This window comes from Urocampus carinirostris, chromosome 17, assembly GCF_059441175.1.
Source record: "Urocampus carinirostris isolate Australia breed hairy pipefish chromosome 17, RoL_Ucar_1.0, whole genome shotgun sequence".
NCBI lineage: Eukaryota > Metazoa > Chordata > Actinopteri > Syngnathiformes > Syngnathidae > Urocampus > Urocampus carinirostris.
The window spans coordinates 23,077,400-23,102,694 of record NC_142365.1 but is presented as its reverse complement, the minus strand read 5'-3'; the positions used below and the strand labels follow the sequence as shown (position 1 = coordinate 23,102,694).

Here is a 25,295-nt window from a genome sequence, read left to right as displayed (position 1 = left end):
AGGCATGTCAAAGATACGGCCCGCGGGCCGGATCCGACCCGTAGGATGATTTCGAAATTTCTATGGATGTCAAAAAAAGAAGCGAGTCTCTGGGTCATTTCTATCAAAAGTCAAGATTTTTTTAAAGTAAATGCTAACAAAATCCACTCTGCGACAAATAGAGGGCAGTGTTGAGTTTGTTTAGCGTGGTGAGTTGGCTCAGATATAAAACTGAATTTACTGAACTGTTAAGATAAACAATTCAATGCCAAACATCTCACAGTTGTTTAAGATTAAATGTGTTTTGTTTAGAAAAAAAATCCTTGTCATGTGTTATTATACTACGTATGTCGGGTTAGTAATTATGAAACATAATACCGAAAAACAGCTACAAATTTTGAGTTGGCGTTCTTTTACTGATCCGGCCTGCCTCGGAACAGAATCCGGATCCGGCCCCAGAGCAAAACCGAGTTTGACATCCCTGCGTTAGACTTTATAACCACTGTACTCTTTATATATGTAAAGACATTTTTATTTACTGTTTACATGCTCCTGCATGATCTGTATGCCCACCGAGAATCAGATTTATGTCATTCTAATGAATATTGCATTTGACATAATAAATGACTTGCCCGCCCTGAATTTGTACACTGCGGTTTATTCATCTTTACAGAAAGGATGTATCAAAATATCAACGTTTTTGTTCATAAAACAATCTGCTCTTGTAAAGCAATTTTGTCTTTCAAAAGACTAACGTAATAGTTAAATACAAAAAAAGTACAGAAGAACTATATACAGTCATCAATTAAGATGCATGAGCCGTAACTTAAGAGGTATTCCCAAATTCTTAAACATGTGAAATGTGAGTAAATAGTACATGGTTTTAGCATGAGATCTGTATATATTTCATCATTATAGAGCAATTATCTTCCGAGATAATGCAATTTAAAAAACAGCCTGTTTCGTCTTTAACTTCCCGAGCTGTGACGTCATCGGAGGAACACCAGCACCCTAGCAAGCCAGTTGCCATATTTTACATGTTAATTAGTCGAAGGGTTACGAGAGTTTCAAGCAAGATTTTGGTAGTTTTTGTGGCGAATGTCTAGGCATTGTGTCACAGGAAATGGTACAACAAAGGGAGAGCAGCCAAAAGAGGGCTAACTGGCAAAAATAACAGATGGAGAGCGTATCACATATACGCAGCTAAAATCGTAGGCCTACCCCCACCCAAACTCTCAGACTTGAATAAGTGGTCCATCAATCGACTGGCAAACACAATACTCCGGAATATCACTCACCCAATACACCAATACTTCATCCCGCTACTGTCAGGGTGCAGATACAAAACAATACGATTTAAGAGGGTCCTCCTCGGGAAAAGCCTGATGCCTTCTGCCATTGCCTTTCAAAAAAACAGGCCCCGCTGACCCATCCAATCAGTCAACCCTCATTGTCCCACAGTCATGCATGTTTGTCATTACGCTGTTTTTCTGTAACGTCTGTTGTTTTCCCCTGTTACAATCTGTGAAAGTGAATTTCCCTAAGGGGACCAATAAATTGAATCCAGTCTAAAAGCCACAATCGCCTACATCCAAGCAGGAATTAGTGGTACGCATTAACTTCAATCACTGTCTGTTACGGAGCTGCTTAACATGTTGTGTTAACGGGATTCGCCATTTTCAACAAGTGCTGTGTTCCTTCAACGATGTCATAACTATTTCAAGTCCCCGGCCCGTGGGATATTTTGAAACATATTTGTATAATTGTGGGAATGAACATTACACATACTGTGCCTTATTGAAAAAATATATGTTCGGGAATACCTTTAAACATTTCAGCTGCCACCTTTGGAGTGGATGCGACACTAGCAGTTTGACACTGACAGCACGGTAAAAATTAGCACTGATTTGCTTAGAACAAGACAAAAAAAAAGACCGTTCCAGTTCTACAAAGGAAATTAATCTTATTGAGTGGCCTCTTCTGACGGTTTATATTGCAGATTGATGTTGGTGCTGATGACAGCCACGGTTGGCTGTCGTTCACTGCCTCCCGTTTCGTAATACGCCATTTTGTATTCCTCATTCAGGGAGTATGGTGTGATGGACAGCTTCAGTTTCTGTGGAGGAATGTAGCAAAATTGCATTCATGTCCTGGCTTTAGTCACAAGGTCGAACGTAAAACAAGCAGAAGCGGAAAAAGTTTAATAAACAGCTCAAAATTGTATAAATTGTGTGTTTTGCCCACACGGAGGTTCAAATTATAATTAATGAAATTAGGCCACAGGTTTTGAATCTTTTGTTAAATGTAACAACAGATTCAAAACAAAGGTACGGCTCTTTGAACCAGCTCTTTGAAGTAAACGAGGGAAGCCGGCTCCCCACCAGTCTAGAGCCAGCTCCATTCGAGAAAGTGATGTGTCATTCGTGAACTTGATGGCTCTATGAACCGGCTCTTTGAAGTGATTGACGGTACAAGACTCCCGCCGACATAGCTCTAGGGGTCATGGAGACGCGCAAAGTGCCCCACCACGATAAGGTGGTGATCCGTCAAGATAGTGACACGTCGTTCGCAAACTTGACGGCTATACGGCCCAAACTTCTATAAACTGGGTCTTCTGCCCACACAGGGGTTCAATTTATAATCAATGAAAAGTTTTGAATGTGCTGTTAAATAGTGATGTGTCGTTCGTGAACGTACGGCTTCATGAACCAGCTCTTTGAAGTAAAAGAGGGAAGCAAGAGCCAGCTCCCTTTGAGATAGCGATGTGTTATTTGTGAACTTGACGGCTTTTCGAACCAGAGCTTTGAAGCGAATGACGGGAGCCAGCACCCCACCAATTGAGAGCTAGCTCTATCCAAGATAGTGATGCGTCGTTTGCGAACTTGACAGCTAAACAGGCCAAACCTCTATAAATTGTGTGATTTTCCCACACAGAGGTTCAAATTATAACAATGAAATTAGGCGACGGGTTATGAATCTGCTGTTAAATAGGTATGTGTCATTCATTAATGTACGGCGCTATGGACCGACTCCCCACCAATCGAGAGCCAGCTCCCTTCCAGATAGTGATGTGTCATTTGTGAACTTGATGGCTCTATGAACCGGCTCTTTGAAGTGAAAGAAGGTAGCCGTCGCCCCACCAATTGAGAGCTGGCTCCCTTCAAGATATTGATGCGTCGTTCACGAACTTGACAGCTAAACAGGCAAAACCTCTATGAATTGTGTGATTTGCCAAGACAGAGGTTCACATTTATAACCAATCAAATAAGGTGAAGGGTTTTGAATCAGTTGTTAAATAGTGATCACAGCTCTATAAACCAGCTTTTTGAGTGAATGACAAGACAGTTGACCGTAGTTTGCCCTGTAAAAATCAATATCATAAGTGCTTCATAAAACCAATTTTCTGTAACTATTTACATTTTAATAAGCAAATCCACTGATTGTTAAGCGAAGTGTCAGCCCCCAAAAATCGAAAGAGCCATATCTGAGCCACAACTGTCTCTTTTGAATAATCCGAGCCAAATGAGCCGGTTGTCTGAAAAGAGCCGGAATTCCCATCACTACTATACTACAGTATACCGAATATATTAACATCACCTGCACAAATGAGCCGGGCAGGACCCACAACGTGTGAATGGTGCCCAGAGGGATCCAAATGATGGAGGCCAAAGCGATCACCCAGCCGACTCCTTGAGCCCAACTAGGGAAGACATAGCCTTCGTAGCGAGCTGGTTTGAACTGAATGACGGAAAAAATGAGGATCACCTGCAAAAAAAAAAGACAAATAAAGTGAGCTTTCATTGAGCCAAGTGTGACATTGTAAAAAAAAACGTACTATCTTACAGTGATGAGAAAAGGAGCAATGATTTTCCAGCACACTCTGAAGAAGATGTTGGGCCTTTTTCCTGTCATCTCTTCCAAGTTATCACACAGCCGACTCACACCTAGATGTAAACCCCAGTCCAAAAACAAGTTACAAATAAATGAATCAAAGGATAACATCTGATAAGAACTTTGCACTTTAGTAAATCCATCCATCCATCCATTATCTGCAGCGCTTATCCTCAGTAGGGTCGCGGGGTTGCTGGAGCCCATCCCAGCTATCTTCGGGCAGTGGGCAGGGGACACCCTGTACTGGTTGCCAGCCAGTCGCAGGGCACACAGGGACAGACAATTCACTCGCTCATTCACACCTAGGGAGAATTTGGACCGGCCAATTAACCTGAAATGCATTTTTTGGGAATGTGGGAGTAAATCCACACAAGCACGGAAGATCATGCAAACTCCACAAGGAAGGTTTGATCCCATGACCTCAGAACTGTTCAGCACTAGCGCTAACCACTGCGCCGCTCCGTATTTTAATCATACAACAATGATTTGTTATTCACTGTTTAACAAAGTTTGCAAAACGAAAAAAAAGACATCATGGTAAACACCAATAGCATGTCTTTCTTCATTGCTTGCTGTGGGCATGCCAGCGTAGTCGATAGAGAGGACCTGCGATTACCAAGAGCAATTGTTAGCAATCACATTTCTTGGAAAACCAGATCTCTGCTTCTCTTCATTTTGACTCCACCCAGGGACAGTATGATTCACAAGGGACGGAAAAACACGTTTGCCCTGTCAGAACCCGAACAGACGGTAGACCCAAATGCGTAACGTTTTCACACCAAGCTTTATTTACGGAAGCGGACCAGTCATGCGCAGGAACACAAACGCCAGCGATTCAGCGATCGTTGGGCAGAGGAAGCGGGGCAGAGAAATCAGGCCCGGGAAAACAGGAAGCCAGCGATTCGCCGATCGTTGGGCAGGAGAAGCAGGAAGCCCACAAGATCGGAGCGTGGTCGGAATGCGGAAACAAGTGGAGTAGCCGGGCGATCGGAGCGTGGTTGATGTGCAAATACGGGTCAAGTAGCCGGAGCGGGAGATCGGAACGTGGTCGATGGACAAAACGTATCAAGTAGCCGGAGACGATCAGGAAGTCAGGGACAGATGAGCAGGATACAGGTGAGGACGGGACAGACGTGATCGATACTTGATACAGGATACTAGATAACGGTGCTTGGATCAGGGATTGATACAGGATTCAGGATACAGAATAGATGGCAGCCAGAGTCAAAATGCTTGCCTTGCAAGTGCGCAGGTTCGTTGACGGACCGACAAGGAGTGAATGAGAGTACTGAGTTTAAATAGGAGGGGAGCCAATCAGACAACGAGCAGGAGCTGGCGCCAACGGGCGGGCCCAAGTGAGGGCAATGGGTAATCGTGACATGCCCAGGTTTCTTTTCCCTCCCGGGAAAATTCCCCGATTCCTTTGGACAATTGGAGATCTCAGTGATCCCAATGACAAGCTACCCAGATCAAGAATCTAACCAGATCTCATTAATCATTAAGCTTCACATCAAGGTCGCGGTAGGATTTGGATTATTCCTTTGCTCTTGACTGTGGACTGCTGAACTACGAGAATCAACATGAATTTTGGATTCCCTGAATTGAAAAAACATCAAAATTGTGTTTCCTTTGCTTGCTTGATAAACCTTCTTGCTATTCATTTATATTTGTATTAAAATTTGAAGTAAATTTTAGTGTGCCTTTAAATTCTAATCCAAACAAAGATTTAGTTTGATTCTAAAATCCTATTGTTGCGTATACAAATACATTTTTCAATTAATAATAAGTTTGAAATTAGAGTAGATGACTGTTTATTATTCTGAAATAGAGATACAACCGGGTTGATAAACTAAGATTAACAAAATGAAGAATTTCTTATTCAACACCTTAAACCAAGTATGAATGTTCCTTTACTATAATTTGCTAAATGCGGACTATTTCCTTGTCCATTGTTCATTAAATTGTTCAAATTATTTTGAATTTGGTATTTCCTTAGTGAGTTCTAGCACTCATCAAACCTAGAACTAGTCCAGTAGCTTCTTCCCTCTGCCCAATAGCACGGTTGCAACATGGACAACTAATTCCAAATTTAAATGCTGACTAAACCCATTAGAGGGTTACAGAAAATTACAGTTGTAGCAATATTTCTACATAAAAGTGCCTACTAGACAGGCATATTTTCATCATATGTATTGTATGTTCAATATAAATAAATAAAATTAAACAGGTTTCGTAACTTCATCAATTCAATGGCCGGTTTACTGCTCTTTGTGGTGCGATGTATAAAACATATTGTAGATTTTAGGTCTGCACAATTATTATTGTCAATTCCGTACTACAAAGCGCACAAGATTAAAACTTTTCGGGGGGGTACATGCTGCACCCAAGTTGACGCCGCAGGCTTAAACAGCCGTAAAAATAAACAAAGTTGCGCCCATTTTTAAATAAAACATTTTAAAAATCAGTGAGGAAATGTTTAGTACAGAAAAGTAACACATTGTGCCGCAATTAAGACGCTAGTTTGTGGACTGTGGCTGCTGCTGTCAATCAACTAGCGCATCAGTCAATGTTAATCCAATTAGCATTTAACATATACGCAGGAGTACGACGAAAACCTTCTCAAAACAAAACTCAATGCATTGTACTGACTATAATTCGGAAGCCTATACTATCACAACAGCCTGTACACATGCTGAGCCATATGACTAATCTTAAGCTCTCCCATCCCTAGCACACATGACAACGTGAGACAGGAGACCAAGTATTGCTACTACTACATTAAAAAAATCGGTTGTAATAATAGTAAAGATAGTAAAAGTTTTAAGGGACATTGTGTTTTATTTAACACCTATTAGTGCTACAAAAAACTTAATTCAGTTGGTCATGGGATCAAATCCAGCTACCAGCCTTCTTGTGCTGAGTTTGCATGTACTCCCCATGGGTTTCCTCTGGGTACTCTGGTTACCTCCCACATTTCGGTCTAAATTGTCCCTAGGTATGAATGAGGGAATCAGTTGTCTGTCTTTGTGTGCCCTGTGACTAGATGGCAACGAGTTCAGGGTGTCCCCTGCCATCTGCCCGAAGACGGCTCGGATGAGCTCCAGCTCCCCCGCGACCCTACTGAGGATAAGCGGTGCAGATAATGGATGGATAACATGAGACTCTCCGCCATCTTGCTGCTATGAGTACCTCCAAAAAACAAAAACCTTGTGAAAAGTTGGGCACATCTATGAGAGAAAGGTTTTTCACGTTTTGGTCACCTCGAGTCTCCATAGTTTTTTATTCTTTTTTGTGCTTTGTAGCACTCATTGTCTGTTGCAGTACACAAACAGTGTCCGTTTCATATGAGTTCAGCCCTTGTGAATCATGGATTCATTTATTAACGATTTTTTTTTCATCCATCCATTCATTTTCTGCCCAGCCATTCCACAGTAGGGAATTTTTTTTATATTTATTGTTAATGTTTTTTTTTATGTTGTCCTTTGTGTTGATTTTTTCTATAAATATATTTGAGAACAGTGGAATATTTCTATCGGACCGTTTTATGGAAAACCGCAGGTGGACCAACCTGGCTCCGGCGGCCCCCAAGTAAATTCAGTTTAAGACCCCTGCTCTTTAGTATTCATGACCAAGCGCACCAAAACGGCAAATGCAATCGCTCTTCGACTCACCATAAAGCCAGCAAATGCCGATAACTTCAAAGAACGCAAGGAACATAATGGACACGATGGCGGTGTAATGATCCATCAGCTGGAAAACATAAACCCCTGCCTGCAAATAGAATCGAACTTTAAAAACTGCATTTGTGAATCCTGCACATAAAGAGTAAGGACATCTTTTACCTGCGTCACATTCGGGATCCCAAGAAGACACGCAATTACACAAACGACCAGAACCAAAATCTCTTTTTTCCTGAAGAACTTCAGCAGACGCTTACTTGGTTGGTCCATCAGAGTGGTCACCATCACTTCCACCATGGCAAACTGGATGAATGCAAAAAAAGAGCATCGCTTGACCATTCCTGATTCCTGCCAAGTGTTTTTTCTAGTGTTGGGCGCATTACTCAAAGATAGTAATTACAATTACTAAAGTAGCTGTGTGGGCGCTGAGTCCTAACAACTAGGCCTTTAGAGTTTTAGATTGACAAAGGAAAAGGCATTAGATTTCATCTTATTATCATTACCATTACCATTTTTACTCATGTTACCACGTTGTACAACGATGGAGCATAATGGGTCATACGATGTGGTACTGTGAGTAAAAATAGTGTGAGGTTGGGGTAATTGCGCAGTGGGTTTGGGCTTATTACTACTATATCTTTATTATTTTTAACGTTATTATTATATAATCAGACATTAAACCCTCCTTTGGTACAGAAAAGGTTGCTGACCACTGGTTGACACTATTTGTACTTTCTGCTGTCTTGTGCAATGGAGGGTATTATATTTGTCATTTTATATTTGTGTTTTAGTTAAATCGCTGTTTTTCTGGAATGACACTCTCCACTTTTGTTCTGAAACGAAAGAAATTGTCATGATTACGGATTTGGATCACCTGTGCCCGCTCATTTGGCGGAAGCCACTGCGGGCTACCTGATTGGTTCCCTGTCCTTTTTTAAGCCCAGTCCTCTCACTCTCCGGTTATCAGTCCGTCTGTGAACCTCTGTTGATAAAAGGCAAGCCTTTTTGACGCTGACTCCCACCTGTCCTGTTTTTGCACCCGTTCCTGATCTCCCCGTTTGTCTTTGGCCACGACCCGTTTTTGATCCCGACCACATCTGCTCTCCCATCCCGGCTTACAACCAGTTTCTGACCTTGACCACGTTTTTGCTCTCCTGTCCAGGCTATCGACCTGTTTTTCCATCCCTGACACCGCCATCGCCTGCTACGGAAGATCCACTTCCGTATGCGTATCACAATCCGATTGTGAGAGCGACTTGCACCGGATCGTGGGCGCAGCCCTTCCTCTTTCTTTCAATAAAACTTGTGGTAAACGTTACGCAATTGGGTCCTGATTACGTTCTGGTCGTGACAGAAATATTTGTATTAATTTGTGTTGTTTATTTAAAAAAGATACAAGATTTTACTGGCTGAAGTCTTTGTGCTGTGTTTATCGTAATTATACAGGGTGTTGCAAAAATTTTTAACATCCCTGTCCCTGCGACTAATAGAAGGACACTTGAAAGCTTCTGGTCTCTACTCTGGGGATGAGAAGGTTCCAGTCCTGGCGACAGGAAGGTCACTTGATCGTTTCCGGCCCTGTTTCCGAGGGTGAGCACATGAACCTTCTGCCGTCCCCTGTTCCGGCGGAGTAGGGTCTGCTGCAGCCTCTGTGATCTTTTTTTTGTTTTTGTTTTGTTTTGTGGTCCATAGGATCTGTCACGTAACCTTCCCCTAAAGGGGCCAAACAGGTTTGGAACTGAACACACGTGCGCCCAATCTCTACCTCTGTCTGTGATTTCCCTGACCCTTTATAAGGACTGTTTGGACAGTAGACTGCGTCAAGTTATTGCCATTGTCATCCTTTTTGCTTATTATTTCTGCTGTTTTTCACTATCATGTCAGGTTTGTAAAAGAATAGTGTGATGTTTTGGACGCGTTCTAAGGGATGGGCAGGGCACCTGTATGATGCTGCAGGGGTAAACCAGTGAAAGCTGTCGGGCCCTGCAGTTGAACAAAAGAGTGTGTTGTGTCACCCTGATCCGTGTCCCTTTTCATCTGGAGGGACGAAAGCTTGATCAACTTAAGATGCCGAGGTGCCTAACTTGTTTGGGTTTGAGGCATTTGGGTTGGCCATGGTCCAAAATGTTTGTGTGTGGTTTTTGCTATTTTTTTTCCCTTTTTAAATTTCTTTGTTATTGTATGTGTTTGTCTTGCTGTCGGTCACCCCTCTTGAGGGATATGACCAAGATAGATAGATAGATAGATAGATAGATAGATAGATAGATAGATAGATAGATAGATAGATAGATAGATAGATAGATAGATAGATAGATAGATAGATAGATAGATAGATAGATAGATAGATAGATAGATAGATAGATAGATAGATAGATAGATAGATAGATAGATAGATAGATAGATAGATAGATAGATAGATAGATAGATAGATAGATAGATAGATAGATAGATAGATAGATAGATGTCAGGTTTGGTTTTGCTTGGATATATTTTTTTGTGGCCACTTGTTTGTTTGTTACTTTGTACCTCCTTTTTGGAATTGAATACCATCCCCCTTTGTTGAGCGTACCTGCTTCCATTCTAGCTTTCCTATACTTGGGCCCACCTCAGCAATCGTGTTGGTTACAACATTTTGATAATAACGCGTTACAGTACTCGTCACTGGAACGCAATTACTTTGTAACACGTTAGTCCCAACACTGCTTATTTCAGTCTCGACTGAGTCTACCTCACTGTCGATTCCCAGGCAAAGCAGCATGCTGAAGAACAACACGGCCCACAGTTGAGGCACTGGCATACTTGCGAAAGCTTGCGGGTAAACAACGTACACAAGTCCCGGACCTAGATGACAAACAAATGTGCATAACAAACACGATCTATATTCGTTGAATATAGATCCATGAAGGATAACGCGAATATTATTCACACATTTAAAAAGCTCATTGCGATGGGATCACTTTCTTGACTTACCGTCTACAGCCAACTCAGCCACTGGAATATCCTGCAGGTGGGACATGTATCCAAAAGCAGAAAATATGACAAAGCCGGACAGAATACTAGTGAGGGAATTGACGATGGAAATAGTCAATGTGTCCCTGAATAGAAGGAGAGAGGTCATCTTTAGACTCTTATGTCTAACACCAGGATGCAGACGGGGTGGCGGTCAAACGCGTCCTTTTACTTGATGATGTTGTTGTTAAAAGAGTTATAGCTGGCCATGGACATGAGAAAACCAAAGCCGATCCCGATGGAGTTGAAGATCTGGGCTGCGGCATTCACCCAAACCTACAAAGAGTATAGCGTAGTGAAGGTTATCAGTTACTCACACTGTTTAACCCTTATCTGGTGTTATGGTCTCCAGTGACCTGTTTCAAGGTCATCATGTCATAACTAATGTGTCTCATGAGCTGTAAAATCCAATTACAATGGGTGTATATGATGATGTTTGTACTATATTGAGGGATACTCCTTTTGTTTTGGAGTTTAGGACTGAGTTAAATCCCGGGTCAAAATTGACCAGTTAACAACGGTTAGTGATGCCAATCCTGGTTGTCAAACATACGACCCACGGGACAGATCAGGCCCACGTAAAGATTTAATCTGGCCCACCTGATGATGTTGAGATCAACAAAAGAAAGAAATGTGCCATCACTTCGCATGAGTTTCCTTAAAGTTAAAGGGGCAGTGTGTGTAATTTAGCATCTCCTAGTGGTAAAAAAACATTATTCATTTGAAAAAAAACAAGAATGATTTAAATAATAAGCAAAATTAACTATTATATAAAACAGAACTTTTCAAAAACACCCTTAGGTTAAGAAATTCCAATTTATTTTGCATAACATAAGCCTCTCTTAGAGCTGACATAATTGTCTGACCTCTTGCTGGTATGGGTACCACAACAAACCAAAAAATATGACAAAAAGCTGGGCAAAGATTCGAGAGGAAATGGTGCGGTTTGGTAGGGTTAAAAGTAAGGGGTTAGTTTGTATTCTCCCCTGTGTTTTGAAACACTCGTTTTTCGGTCGCTCGTTACGATACAGGGACATCCAGTTGGTTAAATAATACAGAATGTCCCTTTAAATTAGGGGTCTCAAACTCACGCCCCCCAGAATGATAGTTTGAGGCTCACGCTTCGATATTAAAAGAATAAATAAAATAAAAATCAAAACAAGGGAAGAAAAGAAAAGAAAGAAAAAGGGGAAAAAGAAAAATGGAAAGAAAAAGGATTAAGAGAACACAAAACTGAATAGAAAAGGGGAAAGAAATAAGAACAGGTGAGAAAAAGAGGAAAAAAAAAGAAAAGAAAAATGAGTAAAAATTAAAAGGGAAAAACGAAAATAAAAGGGGGGAAAGAAATAAAGAAATGAAGCAAAAAATGAAAGAGAAAAGAAAAAATGGAAACAATGAAGGAAAATGAAAAAGGACAAAGAAAAGAGAAGAAAAAAGAGTAAATGAAATGGGTAAGAAAAGGAAAGGAATTTGGGGGCGGCAGTAGCTCGTCTTGGGATCAAGGGATCCCAGTTCGAATCCCGGCTCGTCCGTGTTACATGTCGAAGTGTCCTTGGGTAAGACACTGAACCCCTAATACCCCCAATAAGCAGGTTAGCGCCTTACATGGCTGCAAGGCCGCTATTGGGAAATGTGGAGCACATTGTAAAGCGCTTTGGGAAGTCATTGACTTGAAAAGCGCTATATAAATGCAGATCATTTCATTTCATTTCATTTCAATAAAAGGAAAGGAGAAAAAAAAGGTAGGTTTTGGTCCTGGGGAACCCGTAGCAGCACGATGGCGGAAAATGATGACAACTCCCTCTAAGTGAAATAAATAGAAAATGCACATCTATATGGTAGTTCATGTATTTTGGCTAATCATATATCCACTAATCAATAATCTTTCTTATAATGAATGGCATTTTTTACCACTAGAAGGCAGTGACTAATATACATTTAAGTGCAGCCCTAGAAGATTATGGATTCATTATTACTGATTGATGGATTCTAATATGATTCTTTTAAGCACTCGTTTGCGGTTGCACAACACAGCGACATCTAGTGGTCAAATATTTCACAGTTAATTCACAAGTGAGAGTGTTTCTTCTACCAATGGGCACCTAAGTTAAAATGAGTTTCAAGACTTCAAGTGTAAAGCAAATAAAAAAAGGGAATAAAAGACTAGTAAGAAATTCTTTTTTCTTACTTCCACTGAGAGCAGCTTGTCCCATTCGGGCACGATGAAGAATTTGATCCCCTGCGTGGCTCCGGGAAGCTGGACGTTGTTCACCAATAGCGCAATGAGGATAACGTACGGGAGCAGGGCTGTGAGGTATACCACCTGTCCGTCAACGCAAAAAGAACGATTGAGGACCGGTTGCTATTCGCTTGAATTCCCGTTCTTGTTTATGTTTCCACTCACCTTGCCGGTGGATTTGGTGCCCTTGAAGATGCAAAGATAGATGAGGATCCAAGCCAGAACAAGTATGAGGAAGAGGTCCCATCGTACCACGCCCACCTCCTCAATCCCGCCTGTTTGCTGCAGCATCCTATATCTTACCATCAAAATGCAAATGGGCAGATAAATATAGAATATCTACCTTCCTACCTACCTACCTACTTACATACATACCTACCTACTCGTCTGCCAACCTAACTACTAGCTAGGCAGGAAGGTAGATGGTCGGCCGCAAGGCAGACATTTTCTCGATAGAAAGGTAGGTAGGTAGGTGGGTAAGTAGGTAGGAAGGGTAGATGAGTAGGTAAGATCAAAGAGGTAGATAGGTAGGTAGGTAGGTAGGTAGGTAGGTAAGTAGGTATAAGACAGTTGGCGGCCAGGAGGACATTTTTTCTAGATAGAAAAGCAGTCGGGCAGGCAGGTAGGCGGGCAGGAAGGTAGGCAGGTAGGCTGGCAGACTAGCAGGCTGGCAGACTAGCAGGCTGGCAGGCTAGCAGGTATGTAGGTGGAAACAGTTGGTGGCCAGGCAGACATTTTCTAGATAGAAAGGCAGTTGGGCAGGCAGGTAGGCGGGCAGGCAGGTAGGCAGGTAGGCAGGCAGGCAGGCTGGCAGGTATGTAGGTAGGTAGAAGACAGTTGGCAGCCAGGCAGACATTTTCTAGATAGAAAGGCAGTCAGGCAGGCAGGTAGGCAGGCAGGCTGGCAGGTATGTAGGTAGGTAGGTAGGTAGGTAGGTAGGTAGGTAGGTAGGTAGAAGACAGTTGGCAGCCAGGCAGACATTTCTAGATAGAAAGGCAGTCGGGCAGGCAGGTATGTAGGTAGGAAGTGGTCTTTTATCCTGTGAGCCACAATTGGCCCTGAAGGCGAGTTTGAGACCCCTGCTTTAATTTAACAGAACATTCCTGAAACGCATATAGCTCCAATTGTTTTTCACCCAGAGTGTTTTATCTCCTTTCCCTTTTCACCAACAGCCAGCTACACACATCTTTTAGTCATTAAATATTAATTCAGTCATTTGAATAAAGTAATAAATAAAAACTAAATAATATATCGTGTTCTCAAACAAAACCTGTTTTATTACCAATAATATAAGAATTCAGTAGCGTAGAAATCAGTTTGCTAGAAATCAAATGGAGGCAGTGGAATATTCCTATTCCTTTTTTAATCTAGCACCTTTCTTCCTATTTAAGCCTGTCCAGTCCTTTATTAAGGGAAAGAGAGTGATAAAAATGCTATAATTTCTGGGGGTGCGTGGGTTGAGTTTGGTGGTGCTTAACACCCCCCCAACACAGCCTGGTTACACCCATGTTTCTACAAAAATATTTTGGAAGATTTCTCTGATTCTCATCTCATCTCTCATCTCATTAGCCGTACCGCTTATCCTCAGTAGGGTCGCGGGGGGCTGGAGCCCATCCCAGCAATCATCGGGCAGTGGGCAGGGGACACCCTGAACTGGTTGCCAGCCAATCGCAGGGCACACAGGGACAGACAACGCATTCGCTCATTCACACCTAGGGACAATTTGGACCGGCCAATTCACCTGAAATGCATGTCTTTGGAATGTGGGAGGAAACCGGAGTGCCCGGAGGAAACCCACGCAAGCACGGGGAGAACATACAAACTCCGCACAGAAAGTCTGGAGCTGGATTTGAACCCACGACAGGTTCCCATGACATGAACTGTGCCGCACAAGCGCTAACCACTGCGCCGCCGTGCTGCCCAATTTCATAACCGGTAAAATATATATGTGTATGTATATATATATATATATATATATATATACACACACACGCATAATAATATATTTTTGGGGTCCCAGAGAAATTGGAAAATTCGCTTTGAAGCCCAAAAGAGTGCTTGAATTTGACCATGAAAAGGGTGTAAAAATTCTAAATGTTTTAATTTTTTCTCTGATTAGTCATAAGTATTTCGCATTCTAACAGGAATTGGGTGTCAGACTGAATTGCGTCCAATATTTCCTACTTGAAAAACTCTTGGCTGGCTGTAGAGGAGTGAGTGCCGTTGATGGCCCGATGGGTACAGTTTGCTGTGTTCCAGGTGTTGTTGCAACCTTCCCACGGTAGAGGCGATTGGAAAGAGCTGAACAGGTAGTAGAGGGCCCAAGTGATCACCACGTTGTAGTACGTGCACATGATGAAGGCGATGGCCATCGATGCGATTCCCACACCTGTCACGCAAAATGCAGACCGAAGGATTTTATACATTTGACTATAAAGGATTTTATACAAGTTACATTTATTGAGTTTAATGCTTTAGTTATTTACTGACTGGGCCGTTATTCAATGAGCAGTGAAAGTTCAGGGCACCCTGGTTGGAAATATTCTTTACAGGAATGGCGGGAACGGGACGTAAGGCTGATAAGCTAATCAGCACATCCGATGACGCAGAAAGGCCTTGATGACGGAGGACAGCAGGTAATATTTTGAGAAACGCTCGGTGCTGTTTTGAGTTTTCCAGACATCGCGGCGAGGTGGTGGAGCTCACGGTGGGCTTCATTGGCACACCCATGGGAGGAGCTGGCAGACAAATGTCTGTTTTTAATGCAGTATCTACATAAGTGAATAGAGGCCTGTTTCTACCAATCGGCACTCCAGTCTTCTAATAGTACATTGTGTTTGCTAATTGTGCAAAAAGCTGATGGATGATTAGCTTTGTGCATTTATTTTAGCTGATAACCGTTTAGCTGGTAGGAGAAGGTATAAAAAGAACCCTCCTTTGAGCTGGTCGAGTATCTGGAGTAAGGTTGTCAGACAAGGGGTCGCCAAGCCGCATCAGGTCGCCGGGGGGTTTAATCTGGCCCACGAGACAATGCCAAGAGAAGCGCCAAGAGAAAAATGAGCTGCAGTTTTAATAAATGTCCACTAGATGTCCCCAAAACCAGGGTCTACTCATAAAGCAACTGAGCTTTCTTTCTTTCTTTCTTTCTTCCTTTCTTTGTCTTTCTTCTCTCACTCCCTTTCTTTCTTCTCTCTTTCTTTCCCTTTTTCTTTGTCCCTTTCTTTCTTCCTTTCTCTCATTCTCCCTTTATTTGTCGGTTCTTCTCTCTCTGTCGTTGTCTTTCTTTCTTTGTCGTTCTCCCTTTCTTCCTTTCTCTCTTTTTCTCTGTCTTTGTGCCTCTCTTTTTCTGTCACCCATTCTTTCTTTCTCTCCCTCTCTCTTTCTCTCTATTTCTCTTTCTTTCTCCCTCTTTCTCTCTTTATCTCTCTCTTTTTCTGTCTTTCCTTCTCTTTGTCTCCGTCTTTCTCTCTGTTTTTGTCTCTCTCTTTTTCATCCTCTCTATCTTTCCTTATTTCTCTTTAATCTATTAACCTAACCCCTATGGAAGATTTTTTTTTCCCTCACATGTGGCTCCCGAGCCCAAATGAGTTGGACAACCGTGATCCGGAGCATCACATTTGTAGGTGAGATTAAACCCTCAGAATGGCCAGAAAAAAGATAACTTTCATGTAAAAAATTCTATGCTGGTTGTAAAAAATGAAGGCTATTCCATGCGATAAATTGCCAAGAAACTTAAGATCACCTACAACGGTGTTTACTGCTCTCTTCAGAAAAGCACAAACAGGCTCTAATCAAAGTAAATGGAGAAGTTGGAGGCCCCGCTGCACAACCAAGCAAGAGGTCCTCAACAAGCAGCTTTGTAGAAGAGTAACCGCAAAAACACAATTGTCAACATCTATGGTGAAGAGGCGACTCCGAGATGCTGGTCTCTAAGGCAAGATGGCAAAGAAAAAGGCATATTTGAGACTGGTCAACAAAAGAAAGAGATTCATAAAGGAAAAATAACAAGAAGCGATTTTGAGTTCAGAACTTTGGGGAAGCTGAGTACCCAAGCCAGAGGTGGGCAAACTAAGGCTGGTCTCATGCGGCTCGTCAGGCTTTTTCATCCGGCCCACCAAACTATAATGACAATAAATGTAATAGTGAATACAGTATTACTAATAAAAACGTGTTTTTCTTGGTGGCAACCTTGACCCCATTGTCATTTTGTGTGTCTGCAACAAAACTACTAAGACAGAAATACTACAAAAAAATCTACAAAATGACTACAAAACTGAATCGCAAATTTAGCGCTTGAAAACGGGGACCTGATAAATTATTTGGTCTTCATTCTGATAAGAAAACGATACGACAAAAATACTACTACAGTAATACTGTGATACAAAAATATTACAGGAACATTACAACAGAAATGCTAAAAAAATAGAACAACAGTAAAAACACTAAAGTAATACTACAAAAATACTAGTATGGAAATACTTCAAAAATACTTCTACAGAAATACTACCAAAACACTACAGTAATAGTATGAAAGAAAAATACTGCTACATAAGTATCAAGACAGAAAAACTCCCCAAAATATCTACTTAAGTATCATACAAGAAATGGTACAAAAATATAACTACAGTAATGTAGAAAATTACAAAGAAATACTACAAAGATACTCGTGTGGAAATAGTTCCAAAATACCTCGACAGAAATACTACCAAAACACGACAATAATACTTTAATACAAAAATACTTACTTTCATAAATATAACGACAGAAATACTACAAAAATAATTCTACAGAAGTGTCACGACAGCAATACTACAAAAACACACCTACAGTAATGCTAAAAAAAAGCAATACTACAAAGATACTTGTGTGGAAATACTTCAAAAATACTTCTACAGAAATTCTACAAAAACACCTCAGTAATATTATATTACGGAAATACTGCTAGATAAATATCACAACAGAAATACTCCAAAAATACAACTATAGTAATGTTAAATATAATAAATAAATAAATATAAAATACTAAAGAAATACTACAAAAATACTAGTATGGAAATATTACAAAAACACTACAGTGATACCATAATACAAAAACACAGCTACCTAAATAATATGATAGTAATACAACACGGCGGCGCAGTGGTTAGCGCTTGTGCGGCAAATAGTCTGTGTAATATAGTGTAATAATCTGTGAAGCCCTTTGAGACTCTTCGTGATTTAGGGCTATACGAATAAAGATGACTTGACTTGACTTGACATGTCATGGGAACCTGTCGTGGGTTCAAATCCAGCTCCAGACTTCCTGTGCGGAGTTTGTATGTTCTCCCCGTGCTTGTGTGGGTTTCCTCCGGGCACTCCGGTTTCCTCCCACGTTCCAAAAACATGCATTTCAGGTGAATTGGCCGGTCCAAATTTTCCATAGGTGTGAATGAGCGAATGACTTGTCTGTCCCTGTGTGCCCTGCGATTGGCTGGCAACCAGTTCAGGGTGTCCCCTGCTCACTGCCCGGAGATGGCTGGGATGGGCTCCAGCCCCCCCGCGACCCTAATGAGGATGAGCGGTACGGCTGATGAGATGAGATGAGACAACAAAAACACAACTACAGTAAGGTTAAAAAATACTCAAGAAATACTACAAAAATACTGGTATAGAAATACTTCAAAATACTTCTACACAGATACTACAAAAACACTACAGAAATACTATAATACAAAAATACAGCTACCTAAATATTACGACAGAAATACTACAAAAATACAACTATATTAATGTTAAAAAATACCAAAGAAATATTACAAAAATAGTGGAATCGAAATACTACAAAAACACTACAGTGATACCATAATACAAAAATACAGCTACCTAACTAATACAATAGAAATCCAACAAAATTACAACTACAGTAAGTTTAAAAAATACTCAATAAATACTACAAAATACTAGTAGAGAAATACTTCGAAACACTTCCACACAAACACTACAAAAACACTACAGAAATACTATAATACAAAAATACAGCTACCTAAATATTATGACAGAAATAGTGCAAAAATACAACCACAGTAATGTTAGAAAAATACAAAAGAAATAGTAAAAAATAGAAAAAAATACTAGCATGGAAATGCTTCAAAACTACTTCTACAGAAACACTCCAGTAATACTATAATACAAAAACACTTCTACCTAAATATTACGACAGAGATACTACAAAAATAATTCTACAGAAGTGTTACGACAGAAATACTTCAAAAATACTAGAAAAAATAGAACTAACTAAATATGGAAAGCGGTGCTAGGAATCAAATGGACTGAATCATTTCACGGCAGTGGAGTATTTCCGACGCTGAGTTGTTCATATTTTGTTTTTTTCTTAATTTTTTGGGGGTGCTTGGGTTGAGCCCATGACACAAACATTGCACAATTCATTTAATGACCTAAAACGTGACACCAAAATTGTCTGGGTGACCCCAAGTTTTTGACCGGTAGTGTATCTACACTGTATTTCTCCTGGGACGACCCGTCCTACCTTTTAAAAGAGGACAGAATTGAGCCATAGCGTGGACCGGCCCTCTTTTCGTGAATTGTCCAACAGTCAACTCCATATGGAGGAGGGGGATCCCCAAAACCACCAGCATAAGAAGGTAAGGGACCAGGAATGCACCTGCACACAAATGATAGCATGTCAAACCTTGCACATTCATGCCAAGCAACAAAAAGAGAGGAGCATGAATTTACTCATCGTTTTCAGAAATAACGTCATATTATTTCAATGTATTAGTGAAAGTTACAATGCTGGTAAGTTTTTTTTGCTTCTTTTGTGTTTTACAAATCGGACGCTTGTAAAGAAGATCGCATGGGCTCATCATTTTGACTAGTATTCATCTCTGTTGTTCAATTTATGGACTGTCATGATTGCTGATTCAGGGCACCTGTGACTGCCCAATTGACGCCAACAGCCCTGAGCGCTGATTGGTTCAGAGACTCTTTTTAAACCCCCGGCTTCCAAGAAGAAGCCGTCAGACTGTTTGCAAACCTATGCTCCCAGCTAGGCAAGCTTCCGACACATTCCTGCCCTGTTTTCTCCTGCTTGATACCTGTTGCCGACCTGTTTCTGGACCCGTTTCTGCCCTGATCTGCCATCCCGACCACCAACCTTTTTTGCCCTGTGTCCTGCCTGATACCTGTTGCTGACCTCTTTTCTGAACTCGATACCGCCCTTGCTCTCCCGTCCTGGCTAGTGACCAGTATCCTTGCTGCCTACGATTATCCTCTCTCAACATAGAAGTGCCACTTCCGCGTTCCAGCCACCTGCTACCCGTGTCCGTCGATCATCGGAACGTGGAAGCAAGCACTGCTCTCCCTCTTTATCAATAAAACTGAGTAAACAAACGCTACTGGGTCCTGTCTCTGTTTCTGGCTTGTGACCTGGACTATCATGCACTATCACATCTCTAAGTCAAGGCCTGGGGGCTTGATGTGGTCCAAGAGAAGGTTTTCTACATTATGACCTTTAGGAATCAGTGTATTATGTAGCAGGAATCATCGTTTATTAAGAGCCTGGGTGGGAACATATGTCGGCCTGAAGAGGGATAGGTGCCGCCAGGCTGTACTTGGCCAAGACACACCACATAAAATGGTGCCCCTAAGACTTAAGTGGTTAAGGAATCCAACCAACCAACATTGCTAGAATAGCGTAGCATACTATACTATATATACTACATGATACTATACAGTAGTCTATAGTCTGTAGTCTATACTATAGATGATATAGTATAGTATAATAGACTATTCTATACTATACTATATCGTCTATAGTTTATAGTCTATATTATATAGTATGTATACTACTGGTATATAGTCTATAGTATAAAGTATGTAGGCAGTGGTTAGCGCATGTGCACAGTTCATGTCTTGGGAACCTCCTGCGTGGGTTCAAATCCAGCTCCAGACTTCCTGTGCGGAGTTTGTATGTTCTCCCCGTGCTTGCATGGGTTTCCTCCGGGCACTCCAGTTCCTCCCACATTCCAAAGACATGCATTTCAGGTGGATTGGCCGGTCCAAATTGTCCCTAGGTGTGAATGAGCGAGTGAGTTGTTTGTCCCAGTGGGCCCTGCGATTAGCTGGCAACCAGTTCAGGGTGTCCCCCTGCCCACTGCCCGATGATTGCTGGGATGGGCTCCAGCACCCCCGCGACCCTACCGAGGATAAGCAGTGTAGCTAATGAGATGAGATGAAATAAAGTATGTATACCATACTACAGTGATTTTCAACCACTGTGCTGCGACACACTACTGTGCCGTGAGAAATTATCCAATGTCACTTTTTAAAATCTAGAATTTCATAAAACATTTAGGAATCATTTTCTGCAAATATTATGTCATTGTCAAGTGTCTGTGCTTTAAAAACTGGGGGTATCATAAATTATATTGTAATTAAACATACTGTTCAGTGTCATTTTATAACATTTTTGGTTAGTAGTGTGCCGCAAAATTTCTCCGATGTAAAAAAATGTTGAAAAACACTGCTCTAGCTTATGAATTACCTATATTTCATGTTGCCTATAGTATGTAGTATATATAATATATAACCTATTGTATACTATACAATAATATACTATACATGCTATACTATATACCACACTATATAGCATATACTGTAGTATATACAATACTGTACTATACAGTCCATTGTATATAGTCTATAGCAGTGTTTTTCAACCTTTTTTGAGCCAGGGCATGTTTTTCACATTGGAAAAATGTTGCGGCACACCACTAACCAAAAATTACAATATAATTTTAAAAAGTGACGGCACACCTGACGATCTCTCACGGCACACTAGTGTGTCACGGCACAGTGGTCGAAAATCACTGGTCTGTAGTATATAGACCAGGGGTGGCGAACACGTGGCTATAGATCCGCATGCGGCTCTTGGCCAAAAAGAATGCGTCTCTTTGCCTCATCATATTTCCTATATACTGTGGCTTTTTGCCCCGTTTCATGTTTAGTTTTTTTTTCTTTGTATTGAGGGTGGAATCAACACAAGAACAACACTTGTGTCAGGTCCTACACGGTTGTCATGGCGCCCAGCTGGCCCCGCCCCTTGACACCGGCTGAGACGCATTGGACTGATTGCTCTTGGAGTACTTAAGCGTGCCTTTTGGAACTGCCTGCTGCCAGATCGTTGCTTAACCTTGTTGAAAACCTATTCATGCCTGTTTGATCTGAGTAATGCCTAGTTTGTAATTTCGCCTGCCTTTGAAACTGCTTTGTTTTGTTTTTGGTCCGTTTGTGTGTTGGACAACTTTACTTTCTCAATTAAAGTGACGGATCGTCTACGCAAATGAGTTCCGACTTCTTGCTCCCCGGCCCGTTTCGTGACAACTTGTTTCATTGTAAGGAGAGAAGTGTTTTATGGGAAATAATGTTTTTAATTGTGACGTGTTTGTGTGTGTCTGTCTGTCATGACAGGTCAGTGCATGGTGTGGCTCTTTGACTCTCACAGTTAAAAATTTCGTCTCTTTGTGTCAAACTTGTTCACCACCCCTGCTATAGACTGTATAGTATAGTATAATAGACGATTCTATACTATACTATATCGTCCATAATATATAGTCCATAATATTTAGTATATATATATATATATATACTATAATGTACTATACCATCTATAGTATATAGTATATACTGGACTGTCTCAGAAAATTAGAATATTGTGATAAAGTTCTTTATTTTCTGTAATGCAATTAAAAAAACAAAAATGTCATACATTCTGGATTCATTACACATCAACTGAACTATTTCAAGCCTTTTATTATTTGAATATTGCTGATTTTGGCTTACAGCTGAAAAAAACTCAAAAATCCTATCTCAAAATATTAGAATACTTCCTCAGACCAAGTAAAAAAAATAATTTTATAACAGCAAAACTAAATCAAACATTTGAAAATGTCCATTGATGCACTCAGTACTTGGTTGGGAATCCTTTTGCACGGATTACTGCATCAATCCGGCGTGGCATGGAGGCAATCAGCCTGTGGCATTGCTGAGGTGTTATTGATGCCCAGGATGCTTCGATAGCGGCCTTCAGCTCATTTGCATTTGTAGGTCTGGTGTCTTTCATCTTCTTCTTAACTATACCCCACAAATTCTCGATGGGGTTCAGGTCAGGGGAATTAGCAGGCCAATCAAGGACAGTGATGCCATGGTCAGTGCACCAGTTACTGGTGGTTTTGGCACTGTGGGCAGGTGCCAGATCATGCTGGAAAATGAAATACTCATCTCCATAGAGCTTTTCAGCAGATGGAAGCATGTAGTGCTCTAAAATCTCTTGGTACACAGTTGCATTTACTCTGGACTTGATGAAACACAGTGGACCAACACCAGCAGCTGACATGGCTCCCCAAACCATTGCTGACTGTGGGAACTTCACACTGGATTTCAAGCAACTTGGATTTTGCTCTTCTCCAGCCTTTCTCCAGACTCTGGCGCCTTGACTTCCAAATGAAATTCAAAACTTGCTATCGTCTGAAAAGAGGACTTTGGACCACTCTGCAACTGTCCAGTGCTTCTTCTCCATAGCCCAAGTCAGACGCTTCTTCCGTTGTCTTGAGTTCAGAAGTGGCTTGACCATGGGAATACGGCTATTGTAGCCCATTTCCCGGACACGTCTGTGAACTGTGGCTTTTGATACCTGGACTCCAGCTTCAGCCCACTGTCTTTGAAGCTCCCTCAAATTCTGGAAGCGGCTCTTCTTCACAATTTTGTTAAGGCTGCGGTCATCTCTCTTGGTTGTGCAGCGTTTCCGGCCACATTTTTCCCTTCCAACAGACATTTTGTGGATATGCTTTGAAACTGCACTCTGTGAACAGCCTGCTCTTTGAGAAATTTATTTTTGTGTCTTACCCTCCTGATGGAGGGTATCAATGATGGTCCTCTGGACAGCAGTCAGATCAGCAGTGATTTAGTTTACTGAACCAAGCTGAGTGTTTTTAAGGCTCAGGAAACCCTCGCAAGGTGTTTCGAGTTAATTAGATGATTCAGGTGATTAGTTGAATAGCCTACTTGTATACTTTTTCATGATATTCTAATATTTTGAGATAGGATTTTTGAGTTTTCTTAAGCTGTAAGCCAAATTCAGCAATATTAAAATAATAAAAGGCTTGAAATAGTTCAGTTGATGTGTAATGAATCCAGAATGTATGACATTTTTGTTTTTTTAATTGCATTACAGAAAATAAAAAACTTTATCACAATATTCTAATTTTCTGAGACAGTCCAGTATATACTATATAACCTTTACTATACTATACTATACTATACTATACTATACTATACTATACTATACTATACTATACTATACTATACTATACTATACTATACTATACTATACTATACTATACTATACTATACTATATTATACTATACTATACTATACTATACTATACTATATATACTATACTATACTATACTATACTATACTATACTATACTATACTATACTATACTATACACTGTACTATATAATATATATTGTAGTATATACAATACTATACTATACAATACAATATTGTATATAGTCTATAGTATATAGACTATACCATACTCTATAGTTTATGCTATACTATAAAATATATACTGTAGTACATACAATACACTATACTATACTATTCTTTACTACTTTGAGGTCAATTTTTTTTTAATGAATGAAGTTTTTGTACCAACAATAATACACACTGTCCTTTTAAAACCAGAAGTGCTTAAGTTTGACCAAAATAGAAATCTAATGATATAGTCAAAGCGGTTTATTCATACAAAAAGACTCTCTTTGAAATAAACTAGCCGTCTACTAAAATACTAGTCTCAGGTCAAGATTTTTTGGTTTACTTAAATTTAAGAAGCAGTTGATTTAAAGGGGGGGAAAAGTAGTAGTCCAACATAAAAAACTAGTATTGGTACATATGAAATCGGTGCCCCGTTGTGTTTATAAGGTTTGTTATAGCTTAATAATTGAAATTATTGATAAGGAGAGCAATCGGCTGAAATATGAGGTATGCACAAGCTAGTTCTCCTTCATGGGAAGGACTCACCTCCTCCACTCCTGAAGCAGAGGTAAGGGAACCTCCAGATGTTGCCCAGGCCCACAGCGGAGCCGATGCCCGCTAAAGTGAACTCAATTTGCCGGCTCCAGGTCGGTCTGCTCGCCTGCTTCTCCATTCCCGCTACTAGTGACCAGAACTCACTCCTCTCGAACCCGAATCCAAGGAAAAGGAAGCCAGAGTTTTTATTATCTTTAATGATTAGCCTACAGGATAACCTCGCTCAGGGGGATTACGTGTTACACGTTTGCCATCAAGCTTTCAGAATCTTCCATTTTCTTTAGCAATGATTAAACAAAATATTTTTGCTGTCTCTGTGTCCATTTCAAAGGACGCTCGTAGAATACTTCCACTCACTGTTTTTAAAAACATCGTTTTGTGTACTGATATGTAACATTTGCAC

General features: G+C 40.7%; 1 protein-coding gene across 1 annotated transcript; it reads right to left on the bottom strand.

Moving 5' to 3' along the window:
- Window positions 1-277: 277 nt before the first annotated feature.
- On the bottom strand, window positions 278-25,228 carry LOC148349554 (sodium- and chloride-dependent GABA transporter ine). Its single transcript, XM_088320534.1, has 13 exons — window positions 24,884-25,228; window positions 19,325-19,459; window positions 14,983-15,187; window positions 12,964-13,096; window positions 12,748-12,882; window positions 10,732-10,835; window positions 10,521-10,645; window positions 10,279-10,391; window positions 7,713-7,853; window positions 7,542-7,641; window positions 3,823-3,923; window positions 3,577-3,744; window positions 278-2,095 (listed from the first exon to the last, which is right to left on the bottom strand). Exons 1-13 carry the CDS (start codon window positions 25,008-25,010, stop codon window positions 1,943-1,945), a joined length of 1,740 nt encoding a protein of 579 aa, XP_088176660.1. The 5' UTR covers window positions 25,011-25,228; the 3' UTR covers window positions 278-1,942.
- Window positions 25,229-25,295: the final 67 nt, after the last annotated feature.